At 40.6% G+C, this 21,716-nt stretch overlaps 4 protein-coding genes across 4 annotated transcripts in view; 1 reads left to right on the top strand and 3 right to left on the bottom strand.

The window, feature by feature from the left end:
- LOC115369725 (uncharacterized) overlaps positions 1 to 21,716 on the top strand; it is a 216,416-nt gene that overhangs the window by 92,277 nt on the left and 102,423 nt on the right. The window lies entirely within an intron of this gene.
- Positions 228 to 4,942, bottom strand: LOC115370337 (extracellular calcium-sensing receptor-like). Its single transcript, XM_030067324.1, has 7 exons — positions 4,785 to 4,942; positions 4,305 to 4,602; positions 3,305 to 4,078; positions 3,200 to 3,223; positions 2,933 to 3,160; positions 2,491 to 2,614; positions 228 to 1,141 (listed from the first exon to the last, which is right to left on the bottom strand). Exons 1-7 carry the CDS (start codon positions 4,796 to 4,798, stop codon positions 228 to 230), a joined length of 2,376 nt encoding a protein of 791 aa, XP_029923184.1. The 5' UTR covers positions 4,799 to 4,942.
- LOC115370334 (extracellular calcium-sensing receptor-like) lies at positions 6,227 to 10,305 on the bottom strand. Its single transcript, XM_030067321.1, has 6 exons — positions 10,112 to 10,305; positions 9,647 to 9,944; positions 8,582 to 9,376; positions 8,215 to 8,442; positions 7,677 to 7,800; positions 6,227 to 7,137 (listed from the first exon to the last, which is right to left on the bottom strand). Exons 1-6 carry the CDS (start codon positions 10,123 to 10,125, stop codon positions 6,227 to 6,229), a joined length of 2,370 nt encoding a protein of 789 aa, XP_029923181.1. The 5' UTR covers positions 10,126 to 10,305.
- On the bottom strand, positions 14,642 to 20,552 carry LOC115370336 (extracellular calcium-sensing receptor-like). Its single transcript, XM_030067323.1, has 6 exons — positions 20,359 to 20,552; positions 19,885 to 20,182; positions 18,845 to 19,639; positions 18,339 to 18,566; positions 17,780 to 17,903; positions 14,642 to 15,549 (listed from the first exon to the last, which is right to left on the bottom strand). The coding sequence occupies exons 1-6, from the start codon at positions 20,370 to 20,372 to the stop codon at positions 14,642 to 14,644; spliced, it is 2,367 nt and encodes a 788-aa protein (XP_029923183.1). The 5' UTR covers positions 20,373 to 20,552.

Raw genomic sequence — 21,716 nt, 5'->3', positions numbered from 1 at the left:
GGCAGGGCCATCCTTAGGCCCTGCCTGCCAGCAGGGCAAAAAATGTCTTCTTTGTTGTACAAGTGCAAATTTGCCTGTTGGATCTGTCTGTTTGATTTTACTTTTAGTTACAAAATATATACAGTAGAATGGATTATGATTATTAAAGCACTGCATTCATGCACAAAATGTTTTAATTGAAATAGTGAACTTATCATTCTCTTGTGGCCACATATTTATTGGATTCTTCATAGTGACTTTAATGGCATCTTACCCATCATGTTCTTTTTTGTATTTTTCTCTGGCTTAAATAACATGATGTAACATTTTGGAATGAAAATACAGATGAGCAATCCAAAACTAGAGGCCAGAATGGCAAATATCTCAACAGCCACACTAAACTTCCCAGGGGAGCTGATGTAAGCTGGGATAAAGGTGATCCAGACAGCACAGAAAATCAGCATGCTGAAGGTGATGAATTTGGCTTCATTGAAATTATCAGGCAGCTTTCGAGCCAAAAAAGCGAGGACAAAACATAACATAGCCAGGAGTCCTATGTACCCGAGCACAGCCCAGAAACCTACAGATGAGCCCAAGGCACATTCTAAGATGATTTTATCTTTAAAGTGATGAAAATTCTTGAAAGGAAAAGGAGGCGAGATTGTTAACCAGAGGATACAAATGACAACTTGTATGAGAGTGAAGGCCAGCACACTGAGTCTCTGCTGAGGAGGCCCAAACCATTTCATAACATTACTGCCTGGGAGTGTAGCTCTGAAGGCCATCAACACCACGATAGTTTTCCCCAGAACACATGAGATGCAGAGAACAAAGGTGATGCCAAATGCTGTGTGGCGCAGCATACAGGACCAGTCAGAGGGCCGGCCAATGAAGGTCAGAGAGCACAGGAAACACAGAGTCAAGGAGAAGAGCAGCAGGAAGCTCAGCTCAGAGTTGTTGGCCTTGACTATGGGGGTGTTCCTGTTTCTGAAGAAAATGACTGCCACAGTTGTAGTCATGATTGTTCCTAATAAAGATGCTGCCGTAAGCAGTGCACCCATAATCTCTTCATATGATAGAAACTCAGTCATCTTCTTTTCACAGTCATCTCTTCTCTCGTTTGACCAGAATTCAACATGACATTGCACACAGGTGATGGAATCTAAAATGTGATAACACACATACATTAGAAATTTTAGATCCCTAACCTTAACCAAAGTTGAAGTTTTCGAAACAAATGGTTTTCATACTTCATTTCTGGGGACGTGCATTTTAAAAATGACAAACCACCGTGACTCAGCTTACATTCACACTGATTCATATCCTACTTTATTTTACTTTAATCAAATGTACTCCACACATCACAAAGGCATATGCCCATTAGAAAAGGATTAAGCAGTTAGACAAATTTCTGCAATGTATTATGCATATTAATGTATACTTATCTATAATAATCTCACTCAATTAAATGACATTTACTGCACATTGCATAAGATAACAGTCACATGATGCTGATAAACAAGGGCTTAGCACTAGATTGAAAATATTACAATTGTTCACATTCAGATACACTCATGATGAATTTAATATTTATCTTGACTTGTTTTATACACACACACTTAAATACCGGGATTATGTCATGACATTTTCTCAACTGCTAATATTGTATCTATACACTGCATTATATGTGGGTCATTCCATGTCATTTCACCAAATTTTCAGGACATCCCACACACTTGGGTCTCAAAAAATTCTGAAAAAATCACTAGTTGTTCCTTATGTATCCAATAGGCACACTGTAAAATTTTAGTTTGCTAGGATGGATACGGATGGAGATACGGCCAATTTAGTGAGGGGGGTATGTGTCGATTTTGGTGTGATTTTGGCGCGTCCTTATTTTCCTCCATTTTCAGGTGTCAATATCTCAGGAACTACACCACATAGGAAACTGAAATTAAATAAAATAATTTCATATGATTTCATAATAATTTTATATCCCAAGAAAGAGCAAGCTTTGAACTTTAAATTAAAACAAAAATCTGATTTTTTAAGACATTCCCTCATGCAATTATGGGCCAATGAGTGCATGTATGTATCTCAAAGCTCTGAAAAAATCAAGAAGCTTGGGCAAAAACAAAGTTGTTTTCTGAAGGCCCAAACATGGTCGACCACAAAAACCGTGTAATTTTTTTTTCCATTTTTGAGGTGCTGGCATGCCTACTGGGCGGCACGGCGGTGCAGTGGTTAGCACTGTCGCCTCACAGTATGAAGGTCCTGGGTTCGATTCCCACCCAGGGTCCTTTGTGTGTGGAGTTTGCATGTTCTCCACGTGTCTGCGAGTATCCATCCGTGCAAACTAAAATTTTACAGTGTGCCTATTGGATACATAAGGAACAACTGGTGAATTTTTCAGAATTTTTTGAGACCCAAGTGCGTGGCCCATTTGGTGAAATGACGTGGAATGACCCATGTAGTAATTAAAATGATTAAAAAGTAATAATTCTAAAGTACCTGTGGTGTTGCTAATTTCTCCCTCTGCACATGGTATACAGTCATAGCAGCAGATGGGCTTTCCTTTTTGCAGGACCTTGCGTGTTCCTGGAGGACAGCTTTCACTGCAAACTGACAACGGCACCTGCATAAACCAAAAACAGTGTGAAAATGAGCATGACGCAGCAGGAAATAAACATATAGGCTTTCACTTTGGTATCATTGGAATAGGATGAAAATGCTGTATCCCCAGTTGTGGTAACATTCATAATTTATATTTGAGGATTTCCCTGTCCTTCTATGGGTTTAGGTTTTACAGACTTTGGGTTTATAAAACCATTTCAGATTTAACTACACAAACTGAAAATGCACACTTATCAAGCTTACAAGCCACTATTTCCCATGAAGGCAAACTAAACATCACATTTCAGTAATATCACCTATAAGGAATACAGTAACCTACCTGTATTGAGTTCTGTGCCCACAATAAGGACCTCTTGTGCAGATATAGCTGTTTGTCTGCAGGTAAAGTTGTGTCGTAAAACCCAACAGTGACAAACTCCACAGTGCCATTCTCTCTCAGCTGCCAGTTTATAATTTCATACTTTGCAGCGGGGTCTCCATTCTCATTAAAGTAAACCTGCTCCCCTTCCTTTGTTTTGAACTGAATGTTTTTTATGTGCTGCAAAATCTAATAAGATGTAGATGAATTTAGTACAGTCAACTCAACTTGTATTAATTTGTACGAGTTTTTCTCTTTCATGTGACAAAAACATAACTTAAACTCGTTTTCTGCAATCAGAGTTCAACTCACCATGAATGGATTTGGCTGTACCTTGTTGCTACATATTTTTTTACAGCCAAGAGCACTATGAAGTGCGTGAGCCACAGAATACACTCCTTTGTAGATATTGTTAAATATGGGCATGAGTGACATATCAATGAAGCTATTTTCTAGCCCAGATACATCTTCATATCCACTGCAGTATCTCTGATTTTCTTCTGAGCTCTTTGTCTTCATAAACCTACAATCAAACAGTGTCTCCCAGAACTCTGTAAACAATTTATTACTTGATGAATTGAGTGACTTGACATCCAACATGAACTCTCTCATGCCTGTGACATGGGCCTTGGGTATCGCCAGCCCTATAGCACCATCCAAGATGTGGTGCTTATCCATAGTTGCAGTGTGGAAATCAGTGATCCAGGCCTCAGTGCCGACCCACTGATACCCAGTCAGATTGTGGTGGGCAAACTTGTGTATTAATATATCCAAATCCATAGGTGAGAGGAAAGCAACAATTACCTTTGAGGTGGAGGCCTTGATGATGTCAATTATCCTCTGTATCTTTTCAGGTGGATCTTGTCTAAAGAAGGATACAGAGTACTCCAGACAGATGCCCAGTTGTTTGGCAGTCTCTGTGAATATGGCCATGCCATTATTGCCATAATCATCATTTGTTCTGATTGCCCCCACCCAAGTCCAGCCAAAGTGTTTGACCAGCAGGGCTAAAGCTCTGCTCTGGTAGTAGTCACTGGGTATTGTTCTGAGGAAGGATGGGTAACGGACTTTGTCACTGAGACAAGCACATGTGGCAAAGTTGCTCATCTAGAGGGCAGAAATTAATATTAATGCAAAATTAAAAATAGAATTAAATTAAATTAATTAATTAATTTACTTTTACACAGGACAACATCGGGCATATTAGCAGTGATATCTGTGAGCAGATGAATGAATTACAGTGTGAAGTTCATTTTCAAGTTTGTTTTAAATAATAATGATAAATGAAAAATCTAACTGTAGTGAAGGCTTATTGCTCATAATTGCTACCCACCAGTGGGATGTTAAAGGGTCCAATGACAGTGGCTATAGCCATGCAAGAAGAGGAGGAAGTGCCTCCCATGATAGCCACCACTTGTTCTGGTCTAGTGCAGGGTGCTGTGGAAGATGTGGCTGTATCTTCATTACCATTAGCCAAAGCCAGTGCCACACTCACTCCCCTTGCAATGGACCCACAGGCATCATAGATCTTATAGCCCAGAAAAATGCCAGGCAGTAGGTCTGTGCTGTTGTTAATCTCCTCAATGGCAAAGAGCATAGCCTGGACAAACTGGAATGCTCTGAAATTCAAACTTGACCCATACCCAGATATGAAAATGAGAAGTGAAACTACTTTCTGATTATTGAATTTGGAAAAACAAACAAACAAACAAAAAAGAAATATTCATAATATTCATTTCAGCTGTTTTGTATATTGCCATTTTCACATCCTTTGTCATACTTATTATGAGAAACCTGCTACAGTATGATTTACCTTGTGCACTGCATTGGCGATGGTCTGTGCGTGTAGTTATCTTGTCTGCTCCTCCATCTGCTGTGGAAAGAAAAGATTCCACCCAAGATAATGTCACCATTTTTAGAAAGCTGCGGGTCCTCTGGCTCCCCTCTCTGCCTACACACCGGCTCTTCAGCCCTAGAGAGAGACGCCACCAGCAGCAGCTGCAGCAGGGCAAAACCCTGCTCCTGCCAGCTTTGTGTGAACATTATACTGTATCTAAGAGACAAACTGTGGCAGTTGTATCTCATGCGCCCTACTAGTGTTGCAAGGTTTGCACTCCTATTTATACATATTGGCAACGAACACTAATAGTAATGGAACTGTGACATTACATCACTTTGGATCGACGTAAAGATCCATGGAGAAGGGAGGTGCAAAGTGACTTCTTTTTTTTAAAAAAAAATATGTATGTCAGGAATATATAGCCATACAAATTTTGGTGAAAAAATACTTATGTGCACTGATTTTCTGAAGATCTGATTTTGAAACATTATGTAACTGAAGTAGTATAGTAACTTATGAAAGCATGAAAATTTAACTTTAATGATACATTTTTTAAATTGCATCAATCAGAAAGTTATTCATGGCAATTCAAGAAAACTAGTCATCCAGTCGGCCACAAGTTCTCTTGTCATTCCTTGTGTCTGTCATTGGTATTCAAGTAGCTCACCAATGGCAGCATACATTGTGTTATGCATGGTGGCGTGTTAATATGGCGTGTTAATAGGTGTGTTCAGGCGTGTTAAAATGGACAGAGATAATTTTTGATATGGTGCTAAATTACTTATGTGGACAGCTCATTTTAGTTTTAAAATGCAGTTTTAAAACAAATACTTTACATCTTGAGATATGATATGTATAGGTCAAATTTTGGCCCTTAAATGGTGCTGGAAGATTGATCTCATAGGGTCACCACAATCAAGAGGAGCTTTATTTTGGGGACTATATTTGTATTCACCAAATATCATGGCAACCCACTACTTACTTTTGCAATATTTATGTGTAAAATTTATATTTTGGTCAGGGGGTGGCACTACAATAAAGGTCATGAGGTCAAAAAAGCTTGATGAGTTCATCTTCTCAGGAGCATGAACATGTTCAGCAAAGTTTATGGCAATCCGCCTGAAAATGTTCAAGATATCTTGCCTTGGAGTAAAGTTTTGGACAGGCAGTCTTTAGGCCCCACCTGCCAGCTGGGAAAAAAGCCCTGTTTGGTTTGTAAGAGCAAATTTGCTAGAATGATTGAAATTATAGCAACAACATTTAATGAAAGTATAGGGCATGTTATATGTCAATTACAGAAACAATGCATAATTCTAACATTATGGTATTAATGCGTAAAATGTTTTTTATTGAAATAAAGTTCTTCTCACTCTCTTATGCCTACAAATATCTGAAGCAGTCTGAAGCAGTCTTCATCATGACTTTAATGGCATCTTACCCATCATGTTCTTTTTTGTATTTTTCTCTGGTTTAAGTAAAATTATGTAACATTTTGGAATAAAAATACAGATGAGCAATCCAAAACTAGAGGCCAGAATGGCAAATATCTCCACAGCCACACTAAACTTCCCAGGGGAGCTGACATACGCTGGCATAAAGGTAATCCAGACAGCACAGAAAATCAGCATGCTGAATGTGATGAATTTGGCCTCATTGAAATTATCAGGCAGCTTCCGAGCCAGAAAGGCGAGGACAAAACAAAAGATAGCAAGGAGTCCTATGTACCCGAGCACAGCCCAGAACCCAATAGCCGAGCCCAAGGCACATTCTAAGATGATTTTTTCTTTAAAGTGATGAAAATTCTTGAAAGGAAAAGGAGGCGAGATTGTTAACCAGAGGATACAAATGACAACCTGTATGAGAGTGAAGGCAAGTACACTGAGTCTCTGCTGAGGAGGCCCAAACCATTTCATAACATTACTGCCTGGAAGTGTAGCTCTGAAGGCCATCAACACCACGATAGTTTTCCCCAGAACACATGAGATGCAGAGGACAAAGGTGATGCCAAATGCTGTGTGGCGCAGCATACAGGACCAGTCAGAGGGCCGGCCAATGAAGGTCAGAGAGCACAGGAAACACAGAGTCAAGGAGAAGAGCAGCAGGAAGCTCAGCTCAGAGTTGTTGGCCTTGACTATGGGGGTGTTCCTGTTTCTGAAGAAAATGACTGCCACAGTTGTAGTCATGATTGTTCCTAATAAAGATGCTGCCGTAAGCAGTGCGCCCATAATCTCTTCATATGATAGAAACTCGGTCATCTTCTTTTCACAGTCATCTCTTCTCTCGTTTGACCAGAATTCAACATGGCATTGCACACAGGTGATGGAATCTAAAATGTAATACCAAAGATACATTAGAAATTTTAGATCCCTAGCCTTAACCAAAGTTGAAGTTTTCAAAACAAATGGTTTTCATACTTTGTTTCTGGGGACTTTCTGGGGGCATTTTAAAAATGACAAACTACCATGACCCAATTGATATTCACCCTGATTCATATCGTACTTTATTTTATTTTAATCAAATGTACTGCACAAATCACAAAGGCATATGCCCATTATAAAAGGATTAAGCAGTTAGAGAAATTTCAACAATGTATTATGCACATTAATGTATACTTATCTATAATAATCTCACGCAGTTAACTGCACATTGAATAAGATAACAGTCACATGATGCTGCTAAAGTAGGGCTTAGCACTAGATTTAAAATATTACAATTGTTCATATTCAAATACACTAATGATGAATTTAATATTTACCTTGACTTGTTATATACACACACACTGAATACCGTATGTAGTAATTAAAATAATTTAAAAGTAATAATTCTAGTAATTAAAATAATTTAAAAGTAATCATTCTAAAGTACCTGTGGTGTTGCTAATTTCTCCCTCTGCACATGGTATACAGTCATAGCAGCAGATGGGCTTTCCTTTCTGCAGAACCTTGCGTGTTCCTGAAGGACAGCTTTCACTGCAAACTGACAACGGCACCTGCATCAACCAAAAACAGTGTGAAAATGAGCATGAAGCAGCAGGAAATAAACATATAGGCTTTCACTTTGGTATCATTGCAATAGGATGAAAATGATGTATCCCCAATTGTGGTAACTTTCATCCTTTAAATTTGAGGATTTACGTGTCGGTCTATGGGTTTAAGTTTTACAGACTTTGGGTTTATAAAACCATTTCAGATTTAACTACACAAACTGAAAATGCACACTTGTCAAGCTAAAAACTCTGGAAAAACTATTTTCATGAGCTCCTCGTAAGCTGACTTTCTGGACATTCATTTTTTTCACCCAGGTGCACCAATATGTTGTTGTGTTTACAAGCTACTACTTCCCATGAACACAAACTAAACATTACATTTCAGTAATATCACTCATAAGCAATACAGTAACCTACCTGTTTTGACTTCTGTGCCCACATTATGGACTTATTGTACAGATTTAGCTGTTTGTCTGCAGGTAAAGTTGTGTCATAAAAACCAACAGTGACAAACTCCACAGTGCCATTCTCTCTCGGCTGCCAGTTTATGATTTCATACTTTGCAGCTGGGTCTCCATTCTCATTAAAGTAAACCTGCTCCCCTTCCTTTGTTTTGAACTGAATGTTTTTTATGTGCTGCAAAATCTAAAAAAAAAATGATGTTAATTTAGTTCATTATACTGTATGTCAACCCACCCTGCATAAGCTCTGCAGAATTTCACTCATTGTCACATTCATTTCAGAGGCATATAATGTTGACTAGCATTCTGACGTCTGTGCTCACCATGAATGGGTTTGGCTGTACTTTGTTGCTACATATTTTCTTACAGCCGAGAGTATGATGAAGTGCGTGGGCCACAGCATACACTCCTTTATACACATTGTTAGATATGGACATGAGTGACATATCAGTGAAGGCGTTTTGCAGCCCAGACACATCTTCATATCCACTGCAGTATCTCTGATTTTCTTCTGGGCGCTTTGTCTTCTTGAAACTACAATCAAACAGTGTCTCCCAGAACTCTGTGAACAATTCATTACTTGATGAATTGAGTGATTTTACATCCAACATGAAATCTCTCATGCCTGTGACATGGGCCTTGGGGATCGCCAACCCTATAGCACCATCCAAGATGTGGAGCACATCTACAGTCGCAGTGTGGAAATCAGTGATCCAGGCCTCAGTGCCTACCCACTGATATCCAGTCAAGTTGTGGTTGGCAAACTCATGGATTAATAAATGAAAATCCTTAGGTGAGAGGAAAGCAACAATTACCTTTGAGGTGGAGGCCTTGATGATGTCAATTATCCTCTGTATTTTTTCAGGTGGATCTTGTCTAAAGAAGGATACAGAGTACTCCAGACAGATGCCCAGTTGTTTGGCAGTCTCTGTGAATATGACCATGCCGTTATTGCCATAATCGTCATTTGTTCTGATTGCCCCCACCCAAGTCCAGCCAAAGTGTTTGACCAGCTGGGCTAAAGCTCTGCTCTGGTAGTAGTCACTGGGTATTGTTCTGAGGAAGGATGGGTAACGGACTTTGTCACTGAGACAAGCACAGGTGGCAAAGTGGCTGATCTGGGGGATAGAAATGAATCATAATCTATAAGGATACAAATTCTGAAAAGTTTCACCAAGGAAAACATAGGGCACATAAGCAGTAATTCTCTGAGAGATGCATTGCATACAACTGTGAGTGGGATGACGTACATTAAAATAACCATTATCAGAACATTAGTAGCAAAATAATAATAATAATAATAATTACAACTGTTTACTACTGTTTACAGCGTTTACTATGATAGATAATAATGCCATAATGCCATAATTTTTACAACTGCTACCCACCAATGGGATATGAAAAGGCCCAATGACAGTGGCTATAGCCATGCAAGAGGAAGACGAGGTCTCTCCCATGATAGCCACCACTTGTGCCGGTCTGGTGCAGGGTGCCGTGGAGGCTGTGGCTGTATCTTCATTACCATTAGCCAAAGTCAGTGCCATCCTCACTCCCCTTGCAATGGACCCACAGGCATCATAGATCTTATAGCCCAGAGAGATGCCAGGCAGTAGGTCTGTGCTGTTGTTAATCTCCTCAATGGCAAAGAGCATAGCCTGGGCAAACTGGAATGTTCTGAAATTTAAGCTTGACCGAAACCAAGTATGAACATTAAACATTAAACTAGTTGTTGATCATTATTTGAACAAAACAAACAAATGTTTTATTTTCATTTCAATTAATTTGCATGACTACCCATTTGTAGCCTTTATTTTACTTACGTGACATAACTTTGTACTTATAGTATGATTTACCTTGTGCACTGCATTGGCGATGGTGTGTACGTGTAGTTATCTTGTCTGCTCCTCCAGCTGCTGTGGAAAGAAAAGATTCCACCCAAGATAATGTCACCATTTTTAGAAAGCTGCGGGTTGTCTGGCTCCCCTCTCTGCCTACACACCAGCTCCTCAGCCCTTGAAAGAGATGCCACCAGCAGCAGCTGCAGCAGGGCCCAACCCTGCTCCTGCCAGCTTTGTGTGGACATTATGCTGTATCTAAAAGACAAACTGTAAGGGTGGCGTCACATGCATCTTACAGGAGCAGCCGTGCCATTTGCTATTATATTTATACATATTGAAATTGCATGACTAATAGTGATGAAACAGTGATGTAATATCTCTATGGATCCACGTAGGGGACAGTACAAAGGAGGCAGGAGCAGAACTGGCAAAATTAATGTTGACAGTGGATTATTTGTAAATGTTCTGAATCTTATATCATTATTCAGTCCAATAAATTCTGGTAAAATAAAATGTTCTTTTTTACCAATGTTTAAAAATCAACCAATCAGTCAATCAATCAAACAATCAATCAATCATTTAATTAATTAATTAGAAATCACAGGTTGATACATATGAGCCTACTTCGGCATTTTAGAAATATGAATATTTATATGCATATTCACATGTCAAAATATTAATGCCTGTGCTCTTTCTTTATATTTTAAATGACAATCACCTTGTTGCATTCTTATGCTGTTTTACCAGAAGTCTGCTGAGGTGTTATTCTGAGGAGTAGTTATAACAAATATTATATACAGTCCAGATGAGCTGAAGGCCACCATCTCAGACCCTGGGCCTCCATAACACCTCAGCAGAGCCACAGGCTGATCGCCTCCATGCCACACCGCACTGATGCAGTCATTCCTGCAAGAGAAGCCCCGACCAAATCCTGAGTGCATAAATGAACATACTTTCCAGAAGGTAGACATTTTTGCATTATAAATCCTTTTTTAAATTGGTCTTATGTAATATAATTATTTGATACTGAATTTTTGATTTTCATGAACTGTAACTGTAATCATCAAAATTAAAACAAAAGAGGCTTGGAATATTTCACTTTATGTGTAATTAAAACTCATTAATACTGAATACAATGATAAAATAAAATTGTAGGTGAATTAGCCAACCTGACATCACGGGGGAGGCTGTTCCAGAGTGTAGGAGCTGCCACTGAGAAGACTTGGTCAGCCCTAAGAGCCAGTCTAGTTCTGGCATCTTTTAATAACTGCTGGTACAATGACCTAACCCAACAGAATGGGACACTGGGGTGCAACAGACCAACAGGAATATTGTGAAATTAATTTTGCACTGAACAGGTAGCCAGTGTAAAGCTGTCAGGACAGGTGAAATGTGCTCACACTTTTAAATGCTGAAAGTAAATTGTATTTTGAGCTGCTACCTGGATCATAGTGCCTGACCCATAAGATCCAACGAGTTACAACAGTCAAGCTTAGAAGTAATAAAAGTATGAGGTATCTTCTCAACGTCTTTGAGAGGAGCAAATTCTGGCTTTGACAACTGATTTGACCTGCAGATCTAATTCAAAAGAAGAGAATCAAGGTATAACGGGATATTGTCTGAGGACATTGGCAGATGGTGAGAGGGATTAAGTACCAAAATCTCAGTTTTATTTTCATTGAGGTAGAGGAGATTTTGTGAGAGCCATGTTTTAACTAAAACCAAACAACTAAGTAAGGATCTGATTGATGAGTCAGTGTGAGGTTTCAGTGGCAGGTATATCTGAGTGTCATCTGTATAAAAGTGATTGGCAGTGTTATGATTTTTGAACATAGACCCCAGCGACAACATATATGATAAAAACAGTATTGCCCCCAATATGGACCCTTGTGGTACACCAAACTCCAGAGGGGCTGACTGAGAGGAGTAATCCCCATTGCCGATAGAAAATGATATCTGTCAGATATGATTTAAACCAGTTTCCAGCGCTGCCACGGATACCAATGCTCTGGTCAAGACAGGAGATCAAAATCTGATGTTCCACTTTGTCAAATGCAGCAGTGAGAACAAGTAAAACAAGGTCAGCAGAGTCACCAGCATCAGTAATAAGTCAAAGGTCATTAAAAAGTCTTAAAAGGGCAGATTCAATGCTGTGATGTGATTTAAAACCAGACTGAAAGATCTCATTGATGCCATTCTGACATAGGAAAGTCTGCAGTTGTGGTAAGACCACTATCTCCATTATGTTAGACAAAAAGGCAGGTTAGAGATTTGTCTAAAATTTGACAGATCTGCGGGATCTGAATTAGTTTTGTTGATCAGATGATGTAAATCTTCTCTGCCAATGCCAATGGCATCCCATTCTTCAACCAGCATTTGCTGCAAGTCAGCCAACGTGGTTGTGTTGGTCACTCTGGCACGAACAGCATGCCCAAGCTGAGCCCACAAGTGTTCAATGGGATTGAGGTCAGGACTGCTGGCAGGCCATTCCATCCTAGAGTTAGCCATCCCACAGCAGTGTGTGATCAGGCTGGTGACCAGCATGAGGAGGAGGTGCCAGGCTGTTGTGGCTGTGTATGGTTCTTCCACACACTACTGAGGCTCCTGTTTGTTAAATGAATGAATTGTTAAGTTGCCAATATGTCTTGTTTCTTCAAACTTCAATCATCCAATCCACCAAACACCAGAATAAGCTGTTTTGCATTGGCAGAGAAGATCTGGCAAATTTTTCATGGGTGCAACCCACATACTCAGCTTTGCTGCTCATCCCACAAATGCATGTTCCTTACAAATGTGGCACCATTTAAAAGGGAAATAAACAGGCTTTCCAATGGTATACGGTTTATTGCCAAGAAGCATTGTTACAACAAAGAAATAATCTACCAAACACAAATTTCCTTACTTTTTGTGCGATGTTTAATATTATGTTATTTGTAAATTACAACAACCTTGGATAACCAAAAAGCACTGCATTCATGCCTAAAATATTTTTATTGAATTAAAGTTATTGTTGTTCTGTTATATCTATACAGTGCATTCAGAAATATTCAGACCCCATTCAAGTTTTTAACTTTTGTTATGTTGCAGCCTGATGCTACAATCATTTAAATTCATTTTTTCTCTCATTAATCTACACTCAGTAACCAATAATGACAAAGTGAAAACAGAATTTTAGAAATTTTTGCAAATATATTAAAAAAATCGTAAAGCTGAAATATCACATTGATATTAGTATTCAGACCCTTCGCAACAACACTTGAAATTTAGCTCAAGTGCTTCCCATTTCTCTTGATCATTGTTGAGATGTTTTTATACCTTGATTAGAGTCCACCTGCGGTAAATTAAAGTGATTGGACATGATTTGGAAAGGCACACACCTCTCTGTAGAAGGCCTTACAGCTGACAATGCATATCAGAGCAAAAACCAAGCCATGAGGTCAAAGGAGCTGTCTGCAGAGCTCAGAGACAGGATTGTTACAAAGCACAGATCTGGGGAAGGCTACAAAAAAATTCTTCTGCACTGAAGGTTCCCAAGAGCACAGTGGCCTCCATAATTCTCAAATGGAAGAAGTTTGGCTCTTCCAAGAGCTTGTCACCCGGCCAAAATGAGCAATCATGGGAGAAGGGCCTTAATAAGAAAGGTTACCAAGAACCCGATGATCACTCTGACTGAGCTCCAGAGATCCTGTGTGGAGTTGAGACAAAGTTCCAGAAGGCCAACCATCACTGCGGCCCTCTACCGATCTGGACTTTACGGCAGAGTGGCTAGACGGAAGCCTCTCCTCAGCGCAAAACACATGACAGCCTGCTTGAAGTTTGCAAAAAAGCATCTGAAGGACTCTCAGACTGTGAGAAACAAGATTCTCTGGTTGGATGAAACCAAGAATGAACTGTTGTCTTCAATTCCAAACGTTATATCTGGAGGAAACCAGGCACCACTCATCACCTGCCCGATACCATCCCGACAGTGAAGCATGGTGGTGGCAGCATCATGCTGTGGGGCTGTTTTTCAGCAGCAGGGACTGGGAGACTGGTCGTGGTTGAGGGAAAGCTGAATGGAGATATCTTCAATGAAAACCTGTTCCACAGTGCTCAGGACCTCAGACTGGGCTGAAGGTTCACCTGCCAACATGACTATGACCCTAAGTACACAGCCAAGACAACATGTGAGTGGCTTAGGGACAACTCTGTGACTGTCCTAGAGTGGCCCAGCCAGAGCCTTGTCTTGAACCCTATTGAACATCTCTGAAGAGACCTGACAATGGCTGTCCACCAACAGTCCTCATCCAACCTGACCAAGTTTCAGAGGAAAATCCCCTAATCCAGGTTTGAAAAGCTTGTTGCATCATACCCAATAATATTCAAGAAAAAATTCTACAATTCTTTTTTCACTTTGCCATTATGGGATACTGAGTGTAGATTAATGACAGAAAAAAATGAATTTAAAAGACTGTAGCATCAGGCTGCAACATAACAAAAGTGAAAAAGGTGAAGGGGGTCTAAATACGTTCTGAATGCACTGTACATTATTTGCTCTCATCATCATCATTTTAATGTCATCTTACCCATCATGTTCTTTTTTGTATTTTTCTCTGGTTTAAGTAAAATTATGTAACATTTTGGAATAAAAATACAGATGAGCAATCCAAAACTAGAGGCCAGAATGGCAAATATCTCCACAGCCACACTAAACTTCCCAGGGGAGCTGACATAAGCTGGGATAAAGGTGATCCAAACAGCACAGAAAATCAGCATGCTGAAGGTGATGAATTTGGCTTCATTGAAATTATCAGGCAGTTTTCGTGCCAGAAAAGCAAGGACAAAACAAAAGATAGCCAGGAGTCCTATGTACCCAAGCACAGCCCAGAACCCAAAAGCTGAGCCCAAGGCACATTCTAAGATGATTTTTTCTTGAAAGTGCTGAAAGTTCTTGAAAGGAAAAGGAGGCGAGATTGTTAACCAGAGGATACAAATGACAACCTGTATGAGAGTGAAGGCCAGCACACTGATTCTCTGCTGAGGAGGCCCAAACCATTTCATGACATTACTGCCTGGAAGTGTAGCTCTGAAGGCCATCAACACCATGAGAGTTTTCCCCAGAACACATGAGATGCAGAGGACAAAGGTGATGCCAAATGCTGTGTGGCGCAGCATACAGGACCAGTCGGAGGGCCGGCCAATGAAGGTCAGAGAGCACAGGAAACACAGAGTCAAGGAGAAGAGCAGCAGGAAGCTCAGCTCAGAGTTGTTGGCCTTGACTATGGGGGTGTTCCTGTTTCTGAAGAAAATGACTGCCACAGTTGTAGTCATGATTGTTCCTAATAAAGATGCTGCCGTAAGCAGCACGCCCATAATCTCTTCATATGATAGAAACTCGGTCATCTTCTTTTCACAGTCATCTCTTTTGTTGTTTGACCAGAATTCAGCATGACATTGCACACATGTGATGGAATCTAAAATATCATACCACACAAACATTAGAAATGTTAGATTCCTACTCTTAATCAATGTTGTAGTTATCCAAACCATTGGTTTTCATACTTTGTTACTAGGGACTTATATCCTACTTTATTTTATTTCAATAAAAGGTACTCCACAAATGGCAAAGGCATATGCTCATTAGAAAGGGATTAAGCAGTTAGAGAAATTTCATCAATGTTTTATTCATTCATTTTTGGCTGCTAATCCGGAACGGGGTTGCAGTGGCAGCAGGCTGATGAGGTCTGCCTAGACAGTCTTTTCCATGGTCATATCCACCAGCTCCTCCTAGGGGAGGTTTTCCCAGGCTTGGGATACATAATCCCCCCCAGCGTGTCCTGGGTCTGCCCTGGCACCTCTTCCCAGGTGGTTGTGTCCAGAACACGTCCCCAAGGGGGCGAGCAGGAGGCATCCTGACTAAATGCCTGAACCACCTCAACTGGCTCCTTTCAATGCGGAGGAACAGCGGCTGTACTCCGAACTTCTCATGGATCTCTGAGCTCCTTGCCATATCCCTAAGGGTGCACCTGACCACCATACAGAGGAAAGTAATCTCTGCTGCTTTTATCTGTGATCTCATTCTTTTGGTCATTACCCAGAACTCGTGACCATAGGTGAGGGTTAGAACAAAGATAAATCGAGAGCCTTGCCTTCTGCCTTAGATCCTACTTCAACATGACGGTCCAGTACAGCGACTGCATAACTGCTGCCACTGCCTCAATCCTCCTGTTGATCTCCTCCTCCATTCTACCCTCACTTGTGAGAAAGACCTCAAGTTACTTGACCTCCTCTACTTGAGGCAGTAACACACTCCCCACTCGGAGAGAGAACAAACCACTTTTTCTGGCCCTCGACTTAGAGGTGCTGATCCTCATACTGACTGCTTCACACATGGCTGCAAACCGCCCCAGCACATGCTGAAGATCATAATTTGATGTAGCCCTGGCAGAGTCCAACACCCACCTGAAATAAGCTTGTCTTAGTGTCAAGAACGTGGACACAGACCTCACTGTGGTTATACATTGACCAGATGGCCCACAGCAGCACACCTGGTACCCCATAATCCTGCAGCACTCCCAACAGGACCTCCCAGGGGACATGGTCATAAACCCTCTCCAAATCCACAAAGCACACGTAGACTGGATTGTCAAACTCCCGTGATCCCTCCAGTATCCGTGCGAGGGTGAAGCACTGGTCCACAGTTCCAAAGACGGGATGGAATCCGCATTTTTCTCCTTGAATCCGAGGTTCAAGAATTGGCCAGAGTCTCCTTTCCAGAACCTCAAAGTAAGCTTTCCCAGGGAGGCTGAGCAGTGTAACACCCCAATAACTGGAGCACCCTCTCCGGTGCCCCTTCTAAAAATTGGGAACCACCACTCCCATCTGCCACTCCCTGGGCCCTGTCCCTGACCTCCATGCAACATTGAAGAGACGTGTCAGCCATGACATCCAGAACCTTCAGCAATTCAAGGCAGATCTTGTCTACTCCCGGCACCTTGCCATTGAGGAGTTTCCCAACCACCTAAGTGACCTCTGCCAGGGAAATAGACAAAACACCCCCAGGCTCCTTGGGCCCTGCCTCTTCCACAGAAAGCGTGTCAACGTAGGTCCAGTCCTCCGGGGCCTCCACCCCAACCCACCAACTACTACTCCTCTTGCAGGTGCTGGGCTCATGAGAGTGCTGCCCAACGTGACCCCCTCAGGCTTGGCTCTAGGAGGGGACCCCTCTGCCCCTCTTTTGGGCGAGCTGCCTAAGTCACTAGGGAGGCATTTCATTGGGTCTTCTGAACTGCTCTTTGTCTGGCCTCTCACTTAAGGCCTCTCTGCCATGGGAATCCATACCAGGAGCTACATCCTCCTAACAGTACAGCTTCCAGGGTCACAGGGCCACACAAACCCCTCCACCACGATAATATATACTAATCTATAATAATCCCACTCAGTTCAATGACATTAACAGCACGTTGCATAAAATGACAGTCCCATGATGCTACTAAACTATGGCTCAGCATTAGATTTAAAATATTACAACTGTTGACATTCAAATACATTCATGATGAACTTAACATTTACCTTGAATTGTTATGTAAACACACACACTTAAATATGTTTCATGATATTTTCTCAACTGCTGATATTGAATCTATACACTGTATACTTACATGTATTAATTCAAATAATATAACAGTAATAATACAAAAGTACCTGTGATGTTGCTAATTTCTCCCTCTGCACATGGTACACAGTCATAGCAGCAGATGGGCTTTCCTTTCTGCAGGACCTTGCGTGTTCCTGGGGGACAGCTTTCACTGCAAACTGACAATGGCACCTGCATCAACCAAAAACAGTGTGAAAATGAGTATGAAACAGCATGAAATACACATATAGACTTGCACTTTGGTATCACTGCTGTAGAATGACAGCTCCAAATGTGATGATTTTCAGCCTTTAATTTCAAGAATTTACCTAAATTGAAAAATGCAGTTATCAAGCTACAGACAAACTTGTTTTTATTATTAGTTTAGGAATGGAAAAATGACTTTCTGGAAAATAATTTTTCACATAACAAAAGCAATATGTTGTCTTTACAACTTTTTGAAATGAATGGCAATTAAAAATTACAATACAACAATACCTCATATTAACAATACAGTAACCCACCTTTTTTTTTTTTTTTGCTGTGTTTTCAAGCCACTATTTCCCATGAACACAAACTAAACATTACATTTCAGTAATATCACTCATAAGCAATACAGTAACCTACCTGTTTTGAGTTCTGTGCCCACATTAAGGACTTATTGTGCAGATTTAGCTGTTTGTCTGCAGGTAAAGTTGTGTCGTAAAAACCAACAGTGACAAAGTCCACAGTGCCATTCTCTCTCGGCTGCCAGTTTATGATTTCATACTTTGCAGCTGGGTCTCCATTCTCATTAAAATAAACATGCTCCCCGTCCTTTGTGTTGAACTGAATGTTTTTTATGTGCTGCAAAATCTAATGAGATGTAAATAAAATTAGTTCAGTCAGGAAAACTGAATAGGAAATATTTTTATTAAATGATAAGTCATAACAATGGGTTTGACTTTGGCAGATTAGATCGGCTTTTATGTTAGCTGAGGCACACATTTCCATGATTTACTTCATAGGAATAAAGGCACCCTCCTAACAACAACATAAAAACAGATCTAGGCAGATGGAGGTGGGTTAAAGCATTTTTTTTCTTGTTCGTTGAAGGAGGACAATATGGATTCTCCTTTCTGTGTTTAACTCACCATGACTGGATTTGGCTGTACTTTCTTGCTACATATTTTTTTACAGCCAAGAGCACTATGAAGTGCGTGGGCCACAGCATACACTCCTTTATATACATTGTTAGATATGGGCATGAGTGACATATCAGTGAAGGCATTTTGCAGCCCAGACACATCTTCATATCCACTGCAGTATCTCTGATTTTCTTCTGAGCTCTCTGTCTTCTTGAACCTACAATAAAACAGTGTCTCCCAGAACTCTGTGAACAATTCATTACTTGATGAATTGAGTGACTTGACATCCAACATGAAATCTCTCATGCCTGTGACATGGGCCTTGGGGATTGCCAGCCCTATAGCACCATTCAAGATGTGGTGCCCATCTGCAGTTGCAGTGTGGAAATCAGTGATCCAGGCCTCAGTGCCGACCCACTGATACCCAGTCAAGTTGTGGTGGATCAACTCAGGTATTAATCTATCAAAATCCACAGGTACAAGGAAAGTGACAATTACCTTTGAGGTGGAGGCCTTGATGATGTCAATTACCCTCTGTATCTTTTCAGGTGGATCTTGTCTAAAGAAGGATACGGAGTACTCCAGACAGATGCCCAGTTGTTTGGCAGTCTCTGTGAATATGGCCATGCCGTTATTGCCATAATCATCATTTGTTCTTATTGCCCCCACCCAAGTCCAGCCAAAGTGTTTGACCAGCAGGGCTAAAGCTCTGCTCTGGTAGTAGTCACTGGGTATTGTTCTGAGGAAGGATGGGTAACGGACTTTGTCACTGAGACAAGCACAGGTGGCAAAGTAGCTGATCTGGGGGGTTAAGTTAAGGATAGAAATTCTGAAATGTTTCTCTCTGGAAAACATAAGCCACATTAGCAGTAATTCTCTTAAATATGCATTCACTATGATTTGATGGATGAAATATATTAAAATAATCATTATCTTTTTTTGTTACAAAAATGATCATGTTACTTCTAACGGTGACCAGTGTTCTTTATAGGAGAAATAATAATGCCAGAATTTATTATTATTTTTTTTTTACAATTGCTACCCACCAATGGGATATGAAAGGGCCCAATGACAGTCGAAATAGCCATGCAAGGAGAAGAGGAGGTCTCGCCTATAATGGCCACCACTTGTGCTGGTCTGGTGCAGGGTGCCGTGGAGGCTGTGGGTGTATCTTCATTACCATTAGCCAAAGCCAGTGCCACCTTCACTCCCCTTGCAATAGACCCACAGGCATCATAGATCTTATAGCCCAGAGAAATGCCAGGCAGTAGGTCTGTGCTGTTGTTAATCTCCTCAATGGCAAAGAGCATAGCCTGGACAAACTGGAATTCTCTGAAATTCAAACTTGACCCATACCCAGTTATGAACATTAAACCTATTTGAGCAAACAAACACATACTACTGATTATATTTTCATTCATTTGTATGTTTACCAATTTCTATCCTTTGTCTTATGCCAGCAAAGTTGCTGGCATAAGTCAGTATGAATCCAGTCATCTTAACTGATTAGTATGATTTACCTTGTGCACTGCATTGGCGATGGTCTGTACGTGTAGTTATCTTGTCTGCTCCTCCAGCTGCTGTGGAAAGAAAAGATTCCACCCAAGATAATGTCACCATTTTTAGAAAGCTGCGGCTCCTCTGGCTCCCCTCTCTGCCTACACACCGGCTCCTCAGCCCTAGAAAGAGATGCCACCAGCAGCAGCTGCAGCAGGGCAAAACCCTGCTCTGGCCACCGTTGTGTGGACATTATACTGTATCTAAGAAACAAACTGCAAGGGTAGCATCACTCGACAGGAACAATGTAGCGCCTGCCCTGTTATATTTATACATACTGGAAACACATGACCAAAAATCAACGAACAGTGATGTTACATCTCTATGAATCCACATGGGGGACAGTACAGTGCAGCGAGGTGCAAAACTGGAAACATCTTTGTGGGCTTATGGATTTTTTGTAAACGCATATGGAATCTAATAGGAATATGCAGCCACACCAATTCTGGAAAAAAATGTGGCTGTGCTATCATTTATTCAACATCTGATTGTGAAACAGTTCACAAGTCAGAAGATTTATGCTTGTGCTCTCTCTCTCCATCTTCAATCACAAATCACCTAGTTTCATTTGATAAGTCTGATAAGTCTTAATATGTCTACAGTGATGTGAAATTTTAGCATTTCCATTGCTTAAAAATCATATACATTCAGTTACATTCAGTTATGTTTTAATTGTTGCTATCTCAAGATCACAGATTAAGTATTTTGTTTTTTGGTGGTAAATTACCTTGCCACCAGAAAGTATTCACACCCCTTCACTTTTTCCACATTTTCTTACGTTACAGACTTATTCTAAAACCGTTTTAAGTATAGTTTTCTTTTTAAAAATCTACACGAAATAGCCCATAATGACAAAATGAAAATGTGTTTTCAGACATTTTTGTAAATTTAATAAACATAATAGGTACATAAGTATTCACACCCTTTGCTGTGATGCTCAAAATTGAGCTCAGGTGCATCCAATTTCCACTGATCATCCTTGGGATGCTTCTACAACTTGATTGGAGTCCACCTGTGGTAAATTCAGTTGACTGAACATGATTTGGAATGGCACACACCTGTCTATATAAGGTCTCACAGTTGACAGTGCATATCAGAGCAGAAATCAAGCAATGAAATCAAAGAAATTGTATGTAAACCTCCCCCAATAGCAAATTTCCTTTGGCTTGGATGTGGCCCAAATGAACAGCAAAGATGTGGCCCAGTTACGGAAGTGAATGACGGCCCATATCTGGCCCAGGTATATGAAAGCTGTGTTTGAACCATAACATAGCCAGACCTCTGCCACAGCTGTACCAACATCAAAAGATCATATGGCTTA

The sequence above is a fragment of the Myripristis murdjan genome, chromosome 13 (assembly GCF_902150065.1).
Source record: "Myripristis murdjan chromosome 13, fMyrMur1.1, whole genome shotgun sequence".
NCBI lineage: Eukaryota > Metazoa > Chordata > Actinopteri > Holocentriformes > Holocentridae > Myripristis > Myripristis murdjan.
The sequence above is the reverse complement of the archived record's forward strand: the minus strand, read 5'-3'. Positions and strand labels throughout refer to the sequence as shown.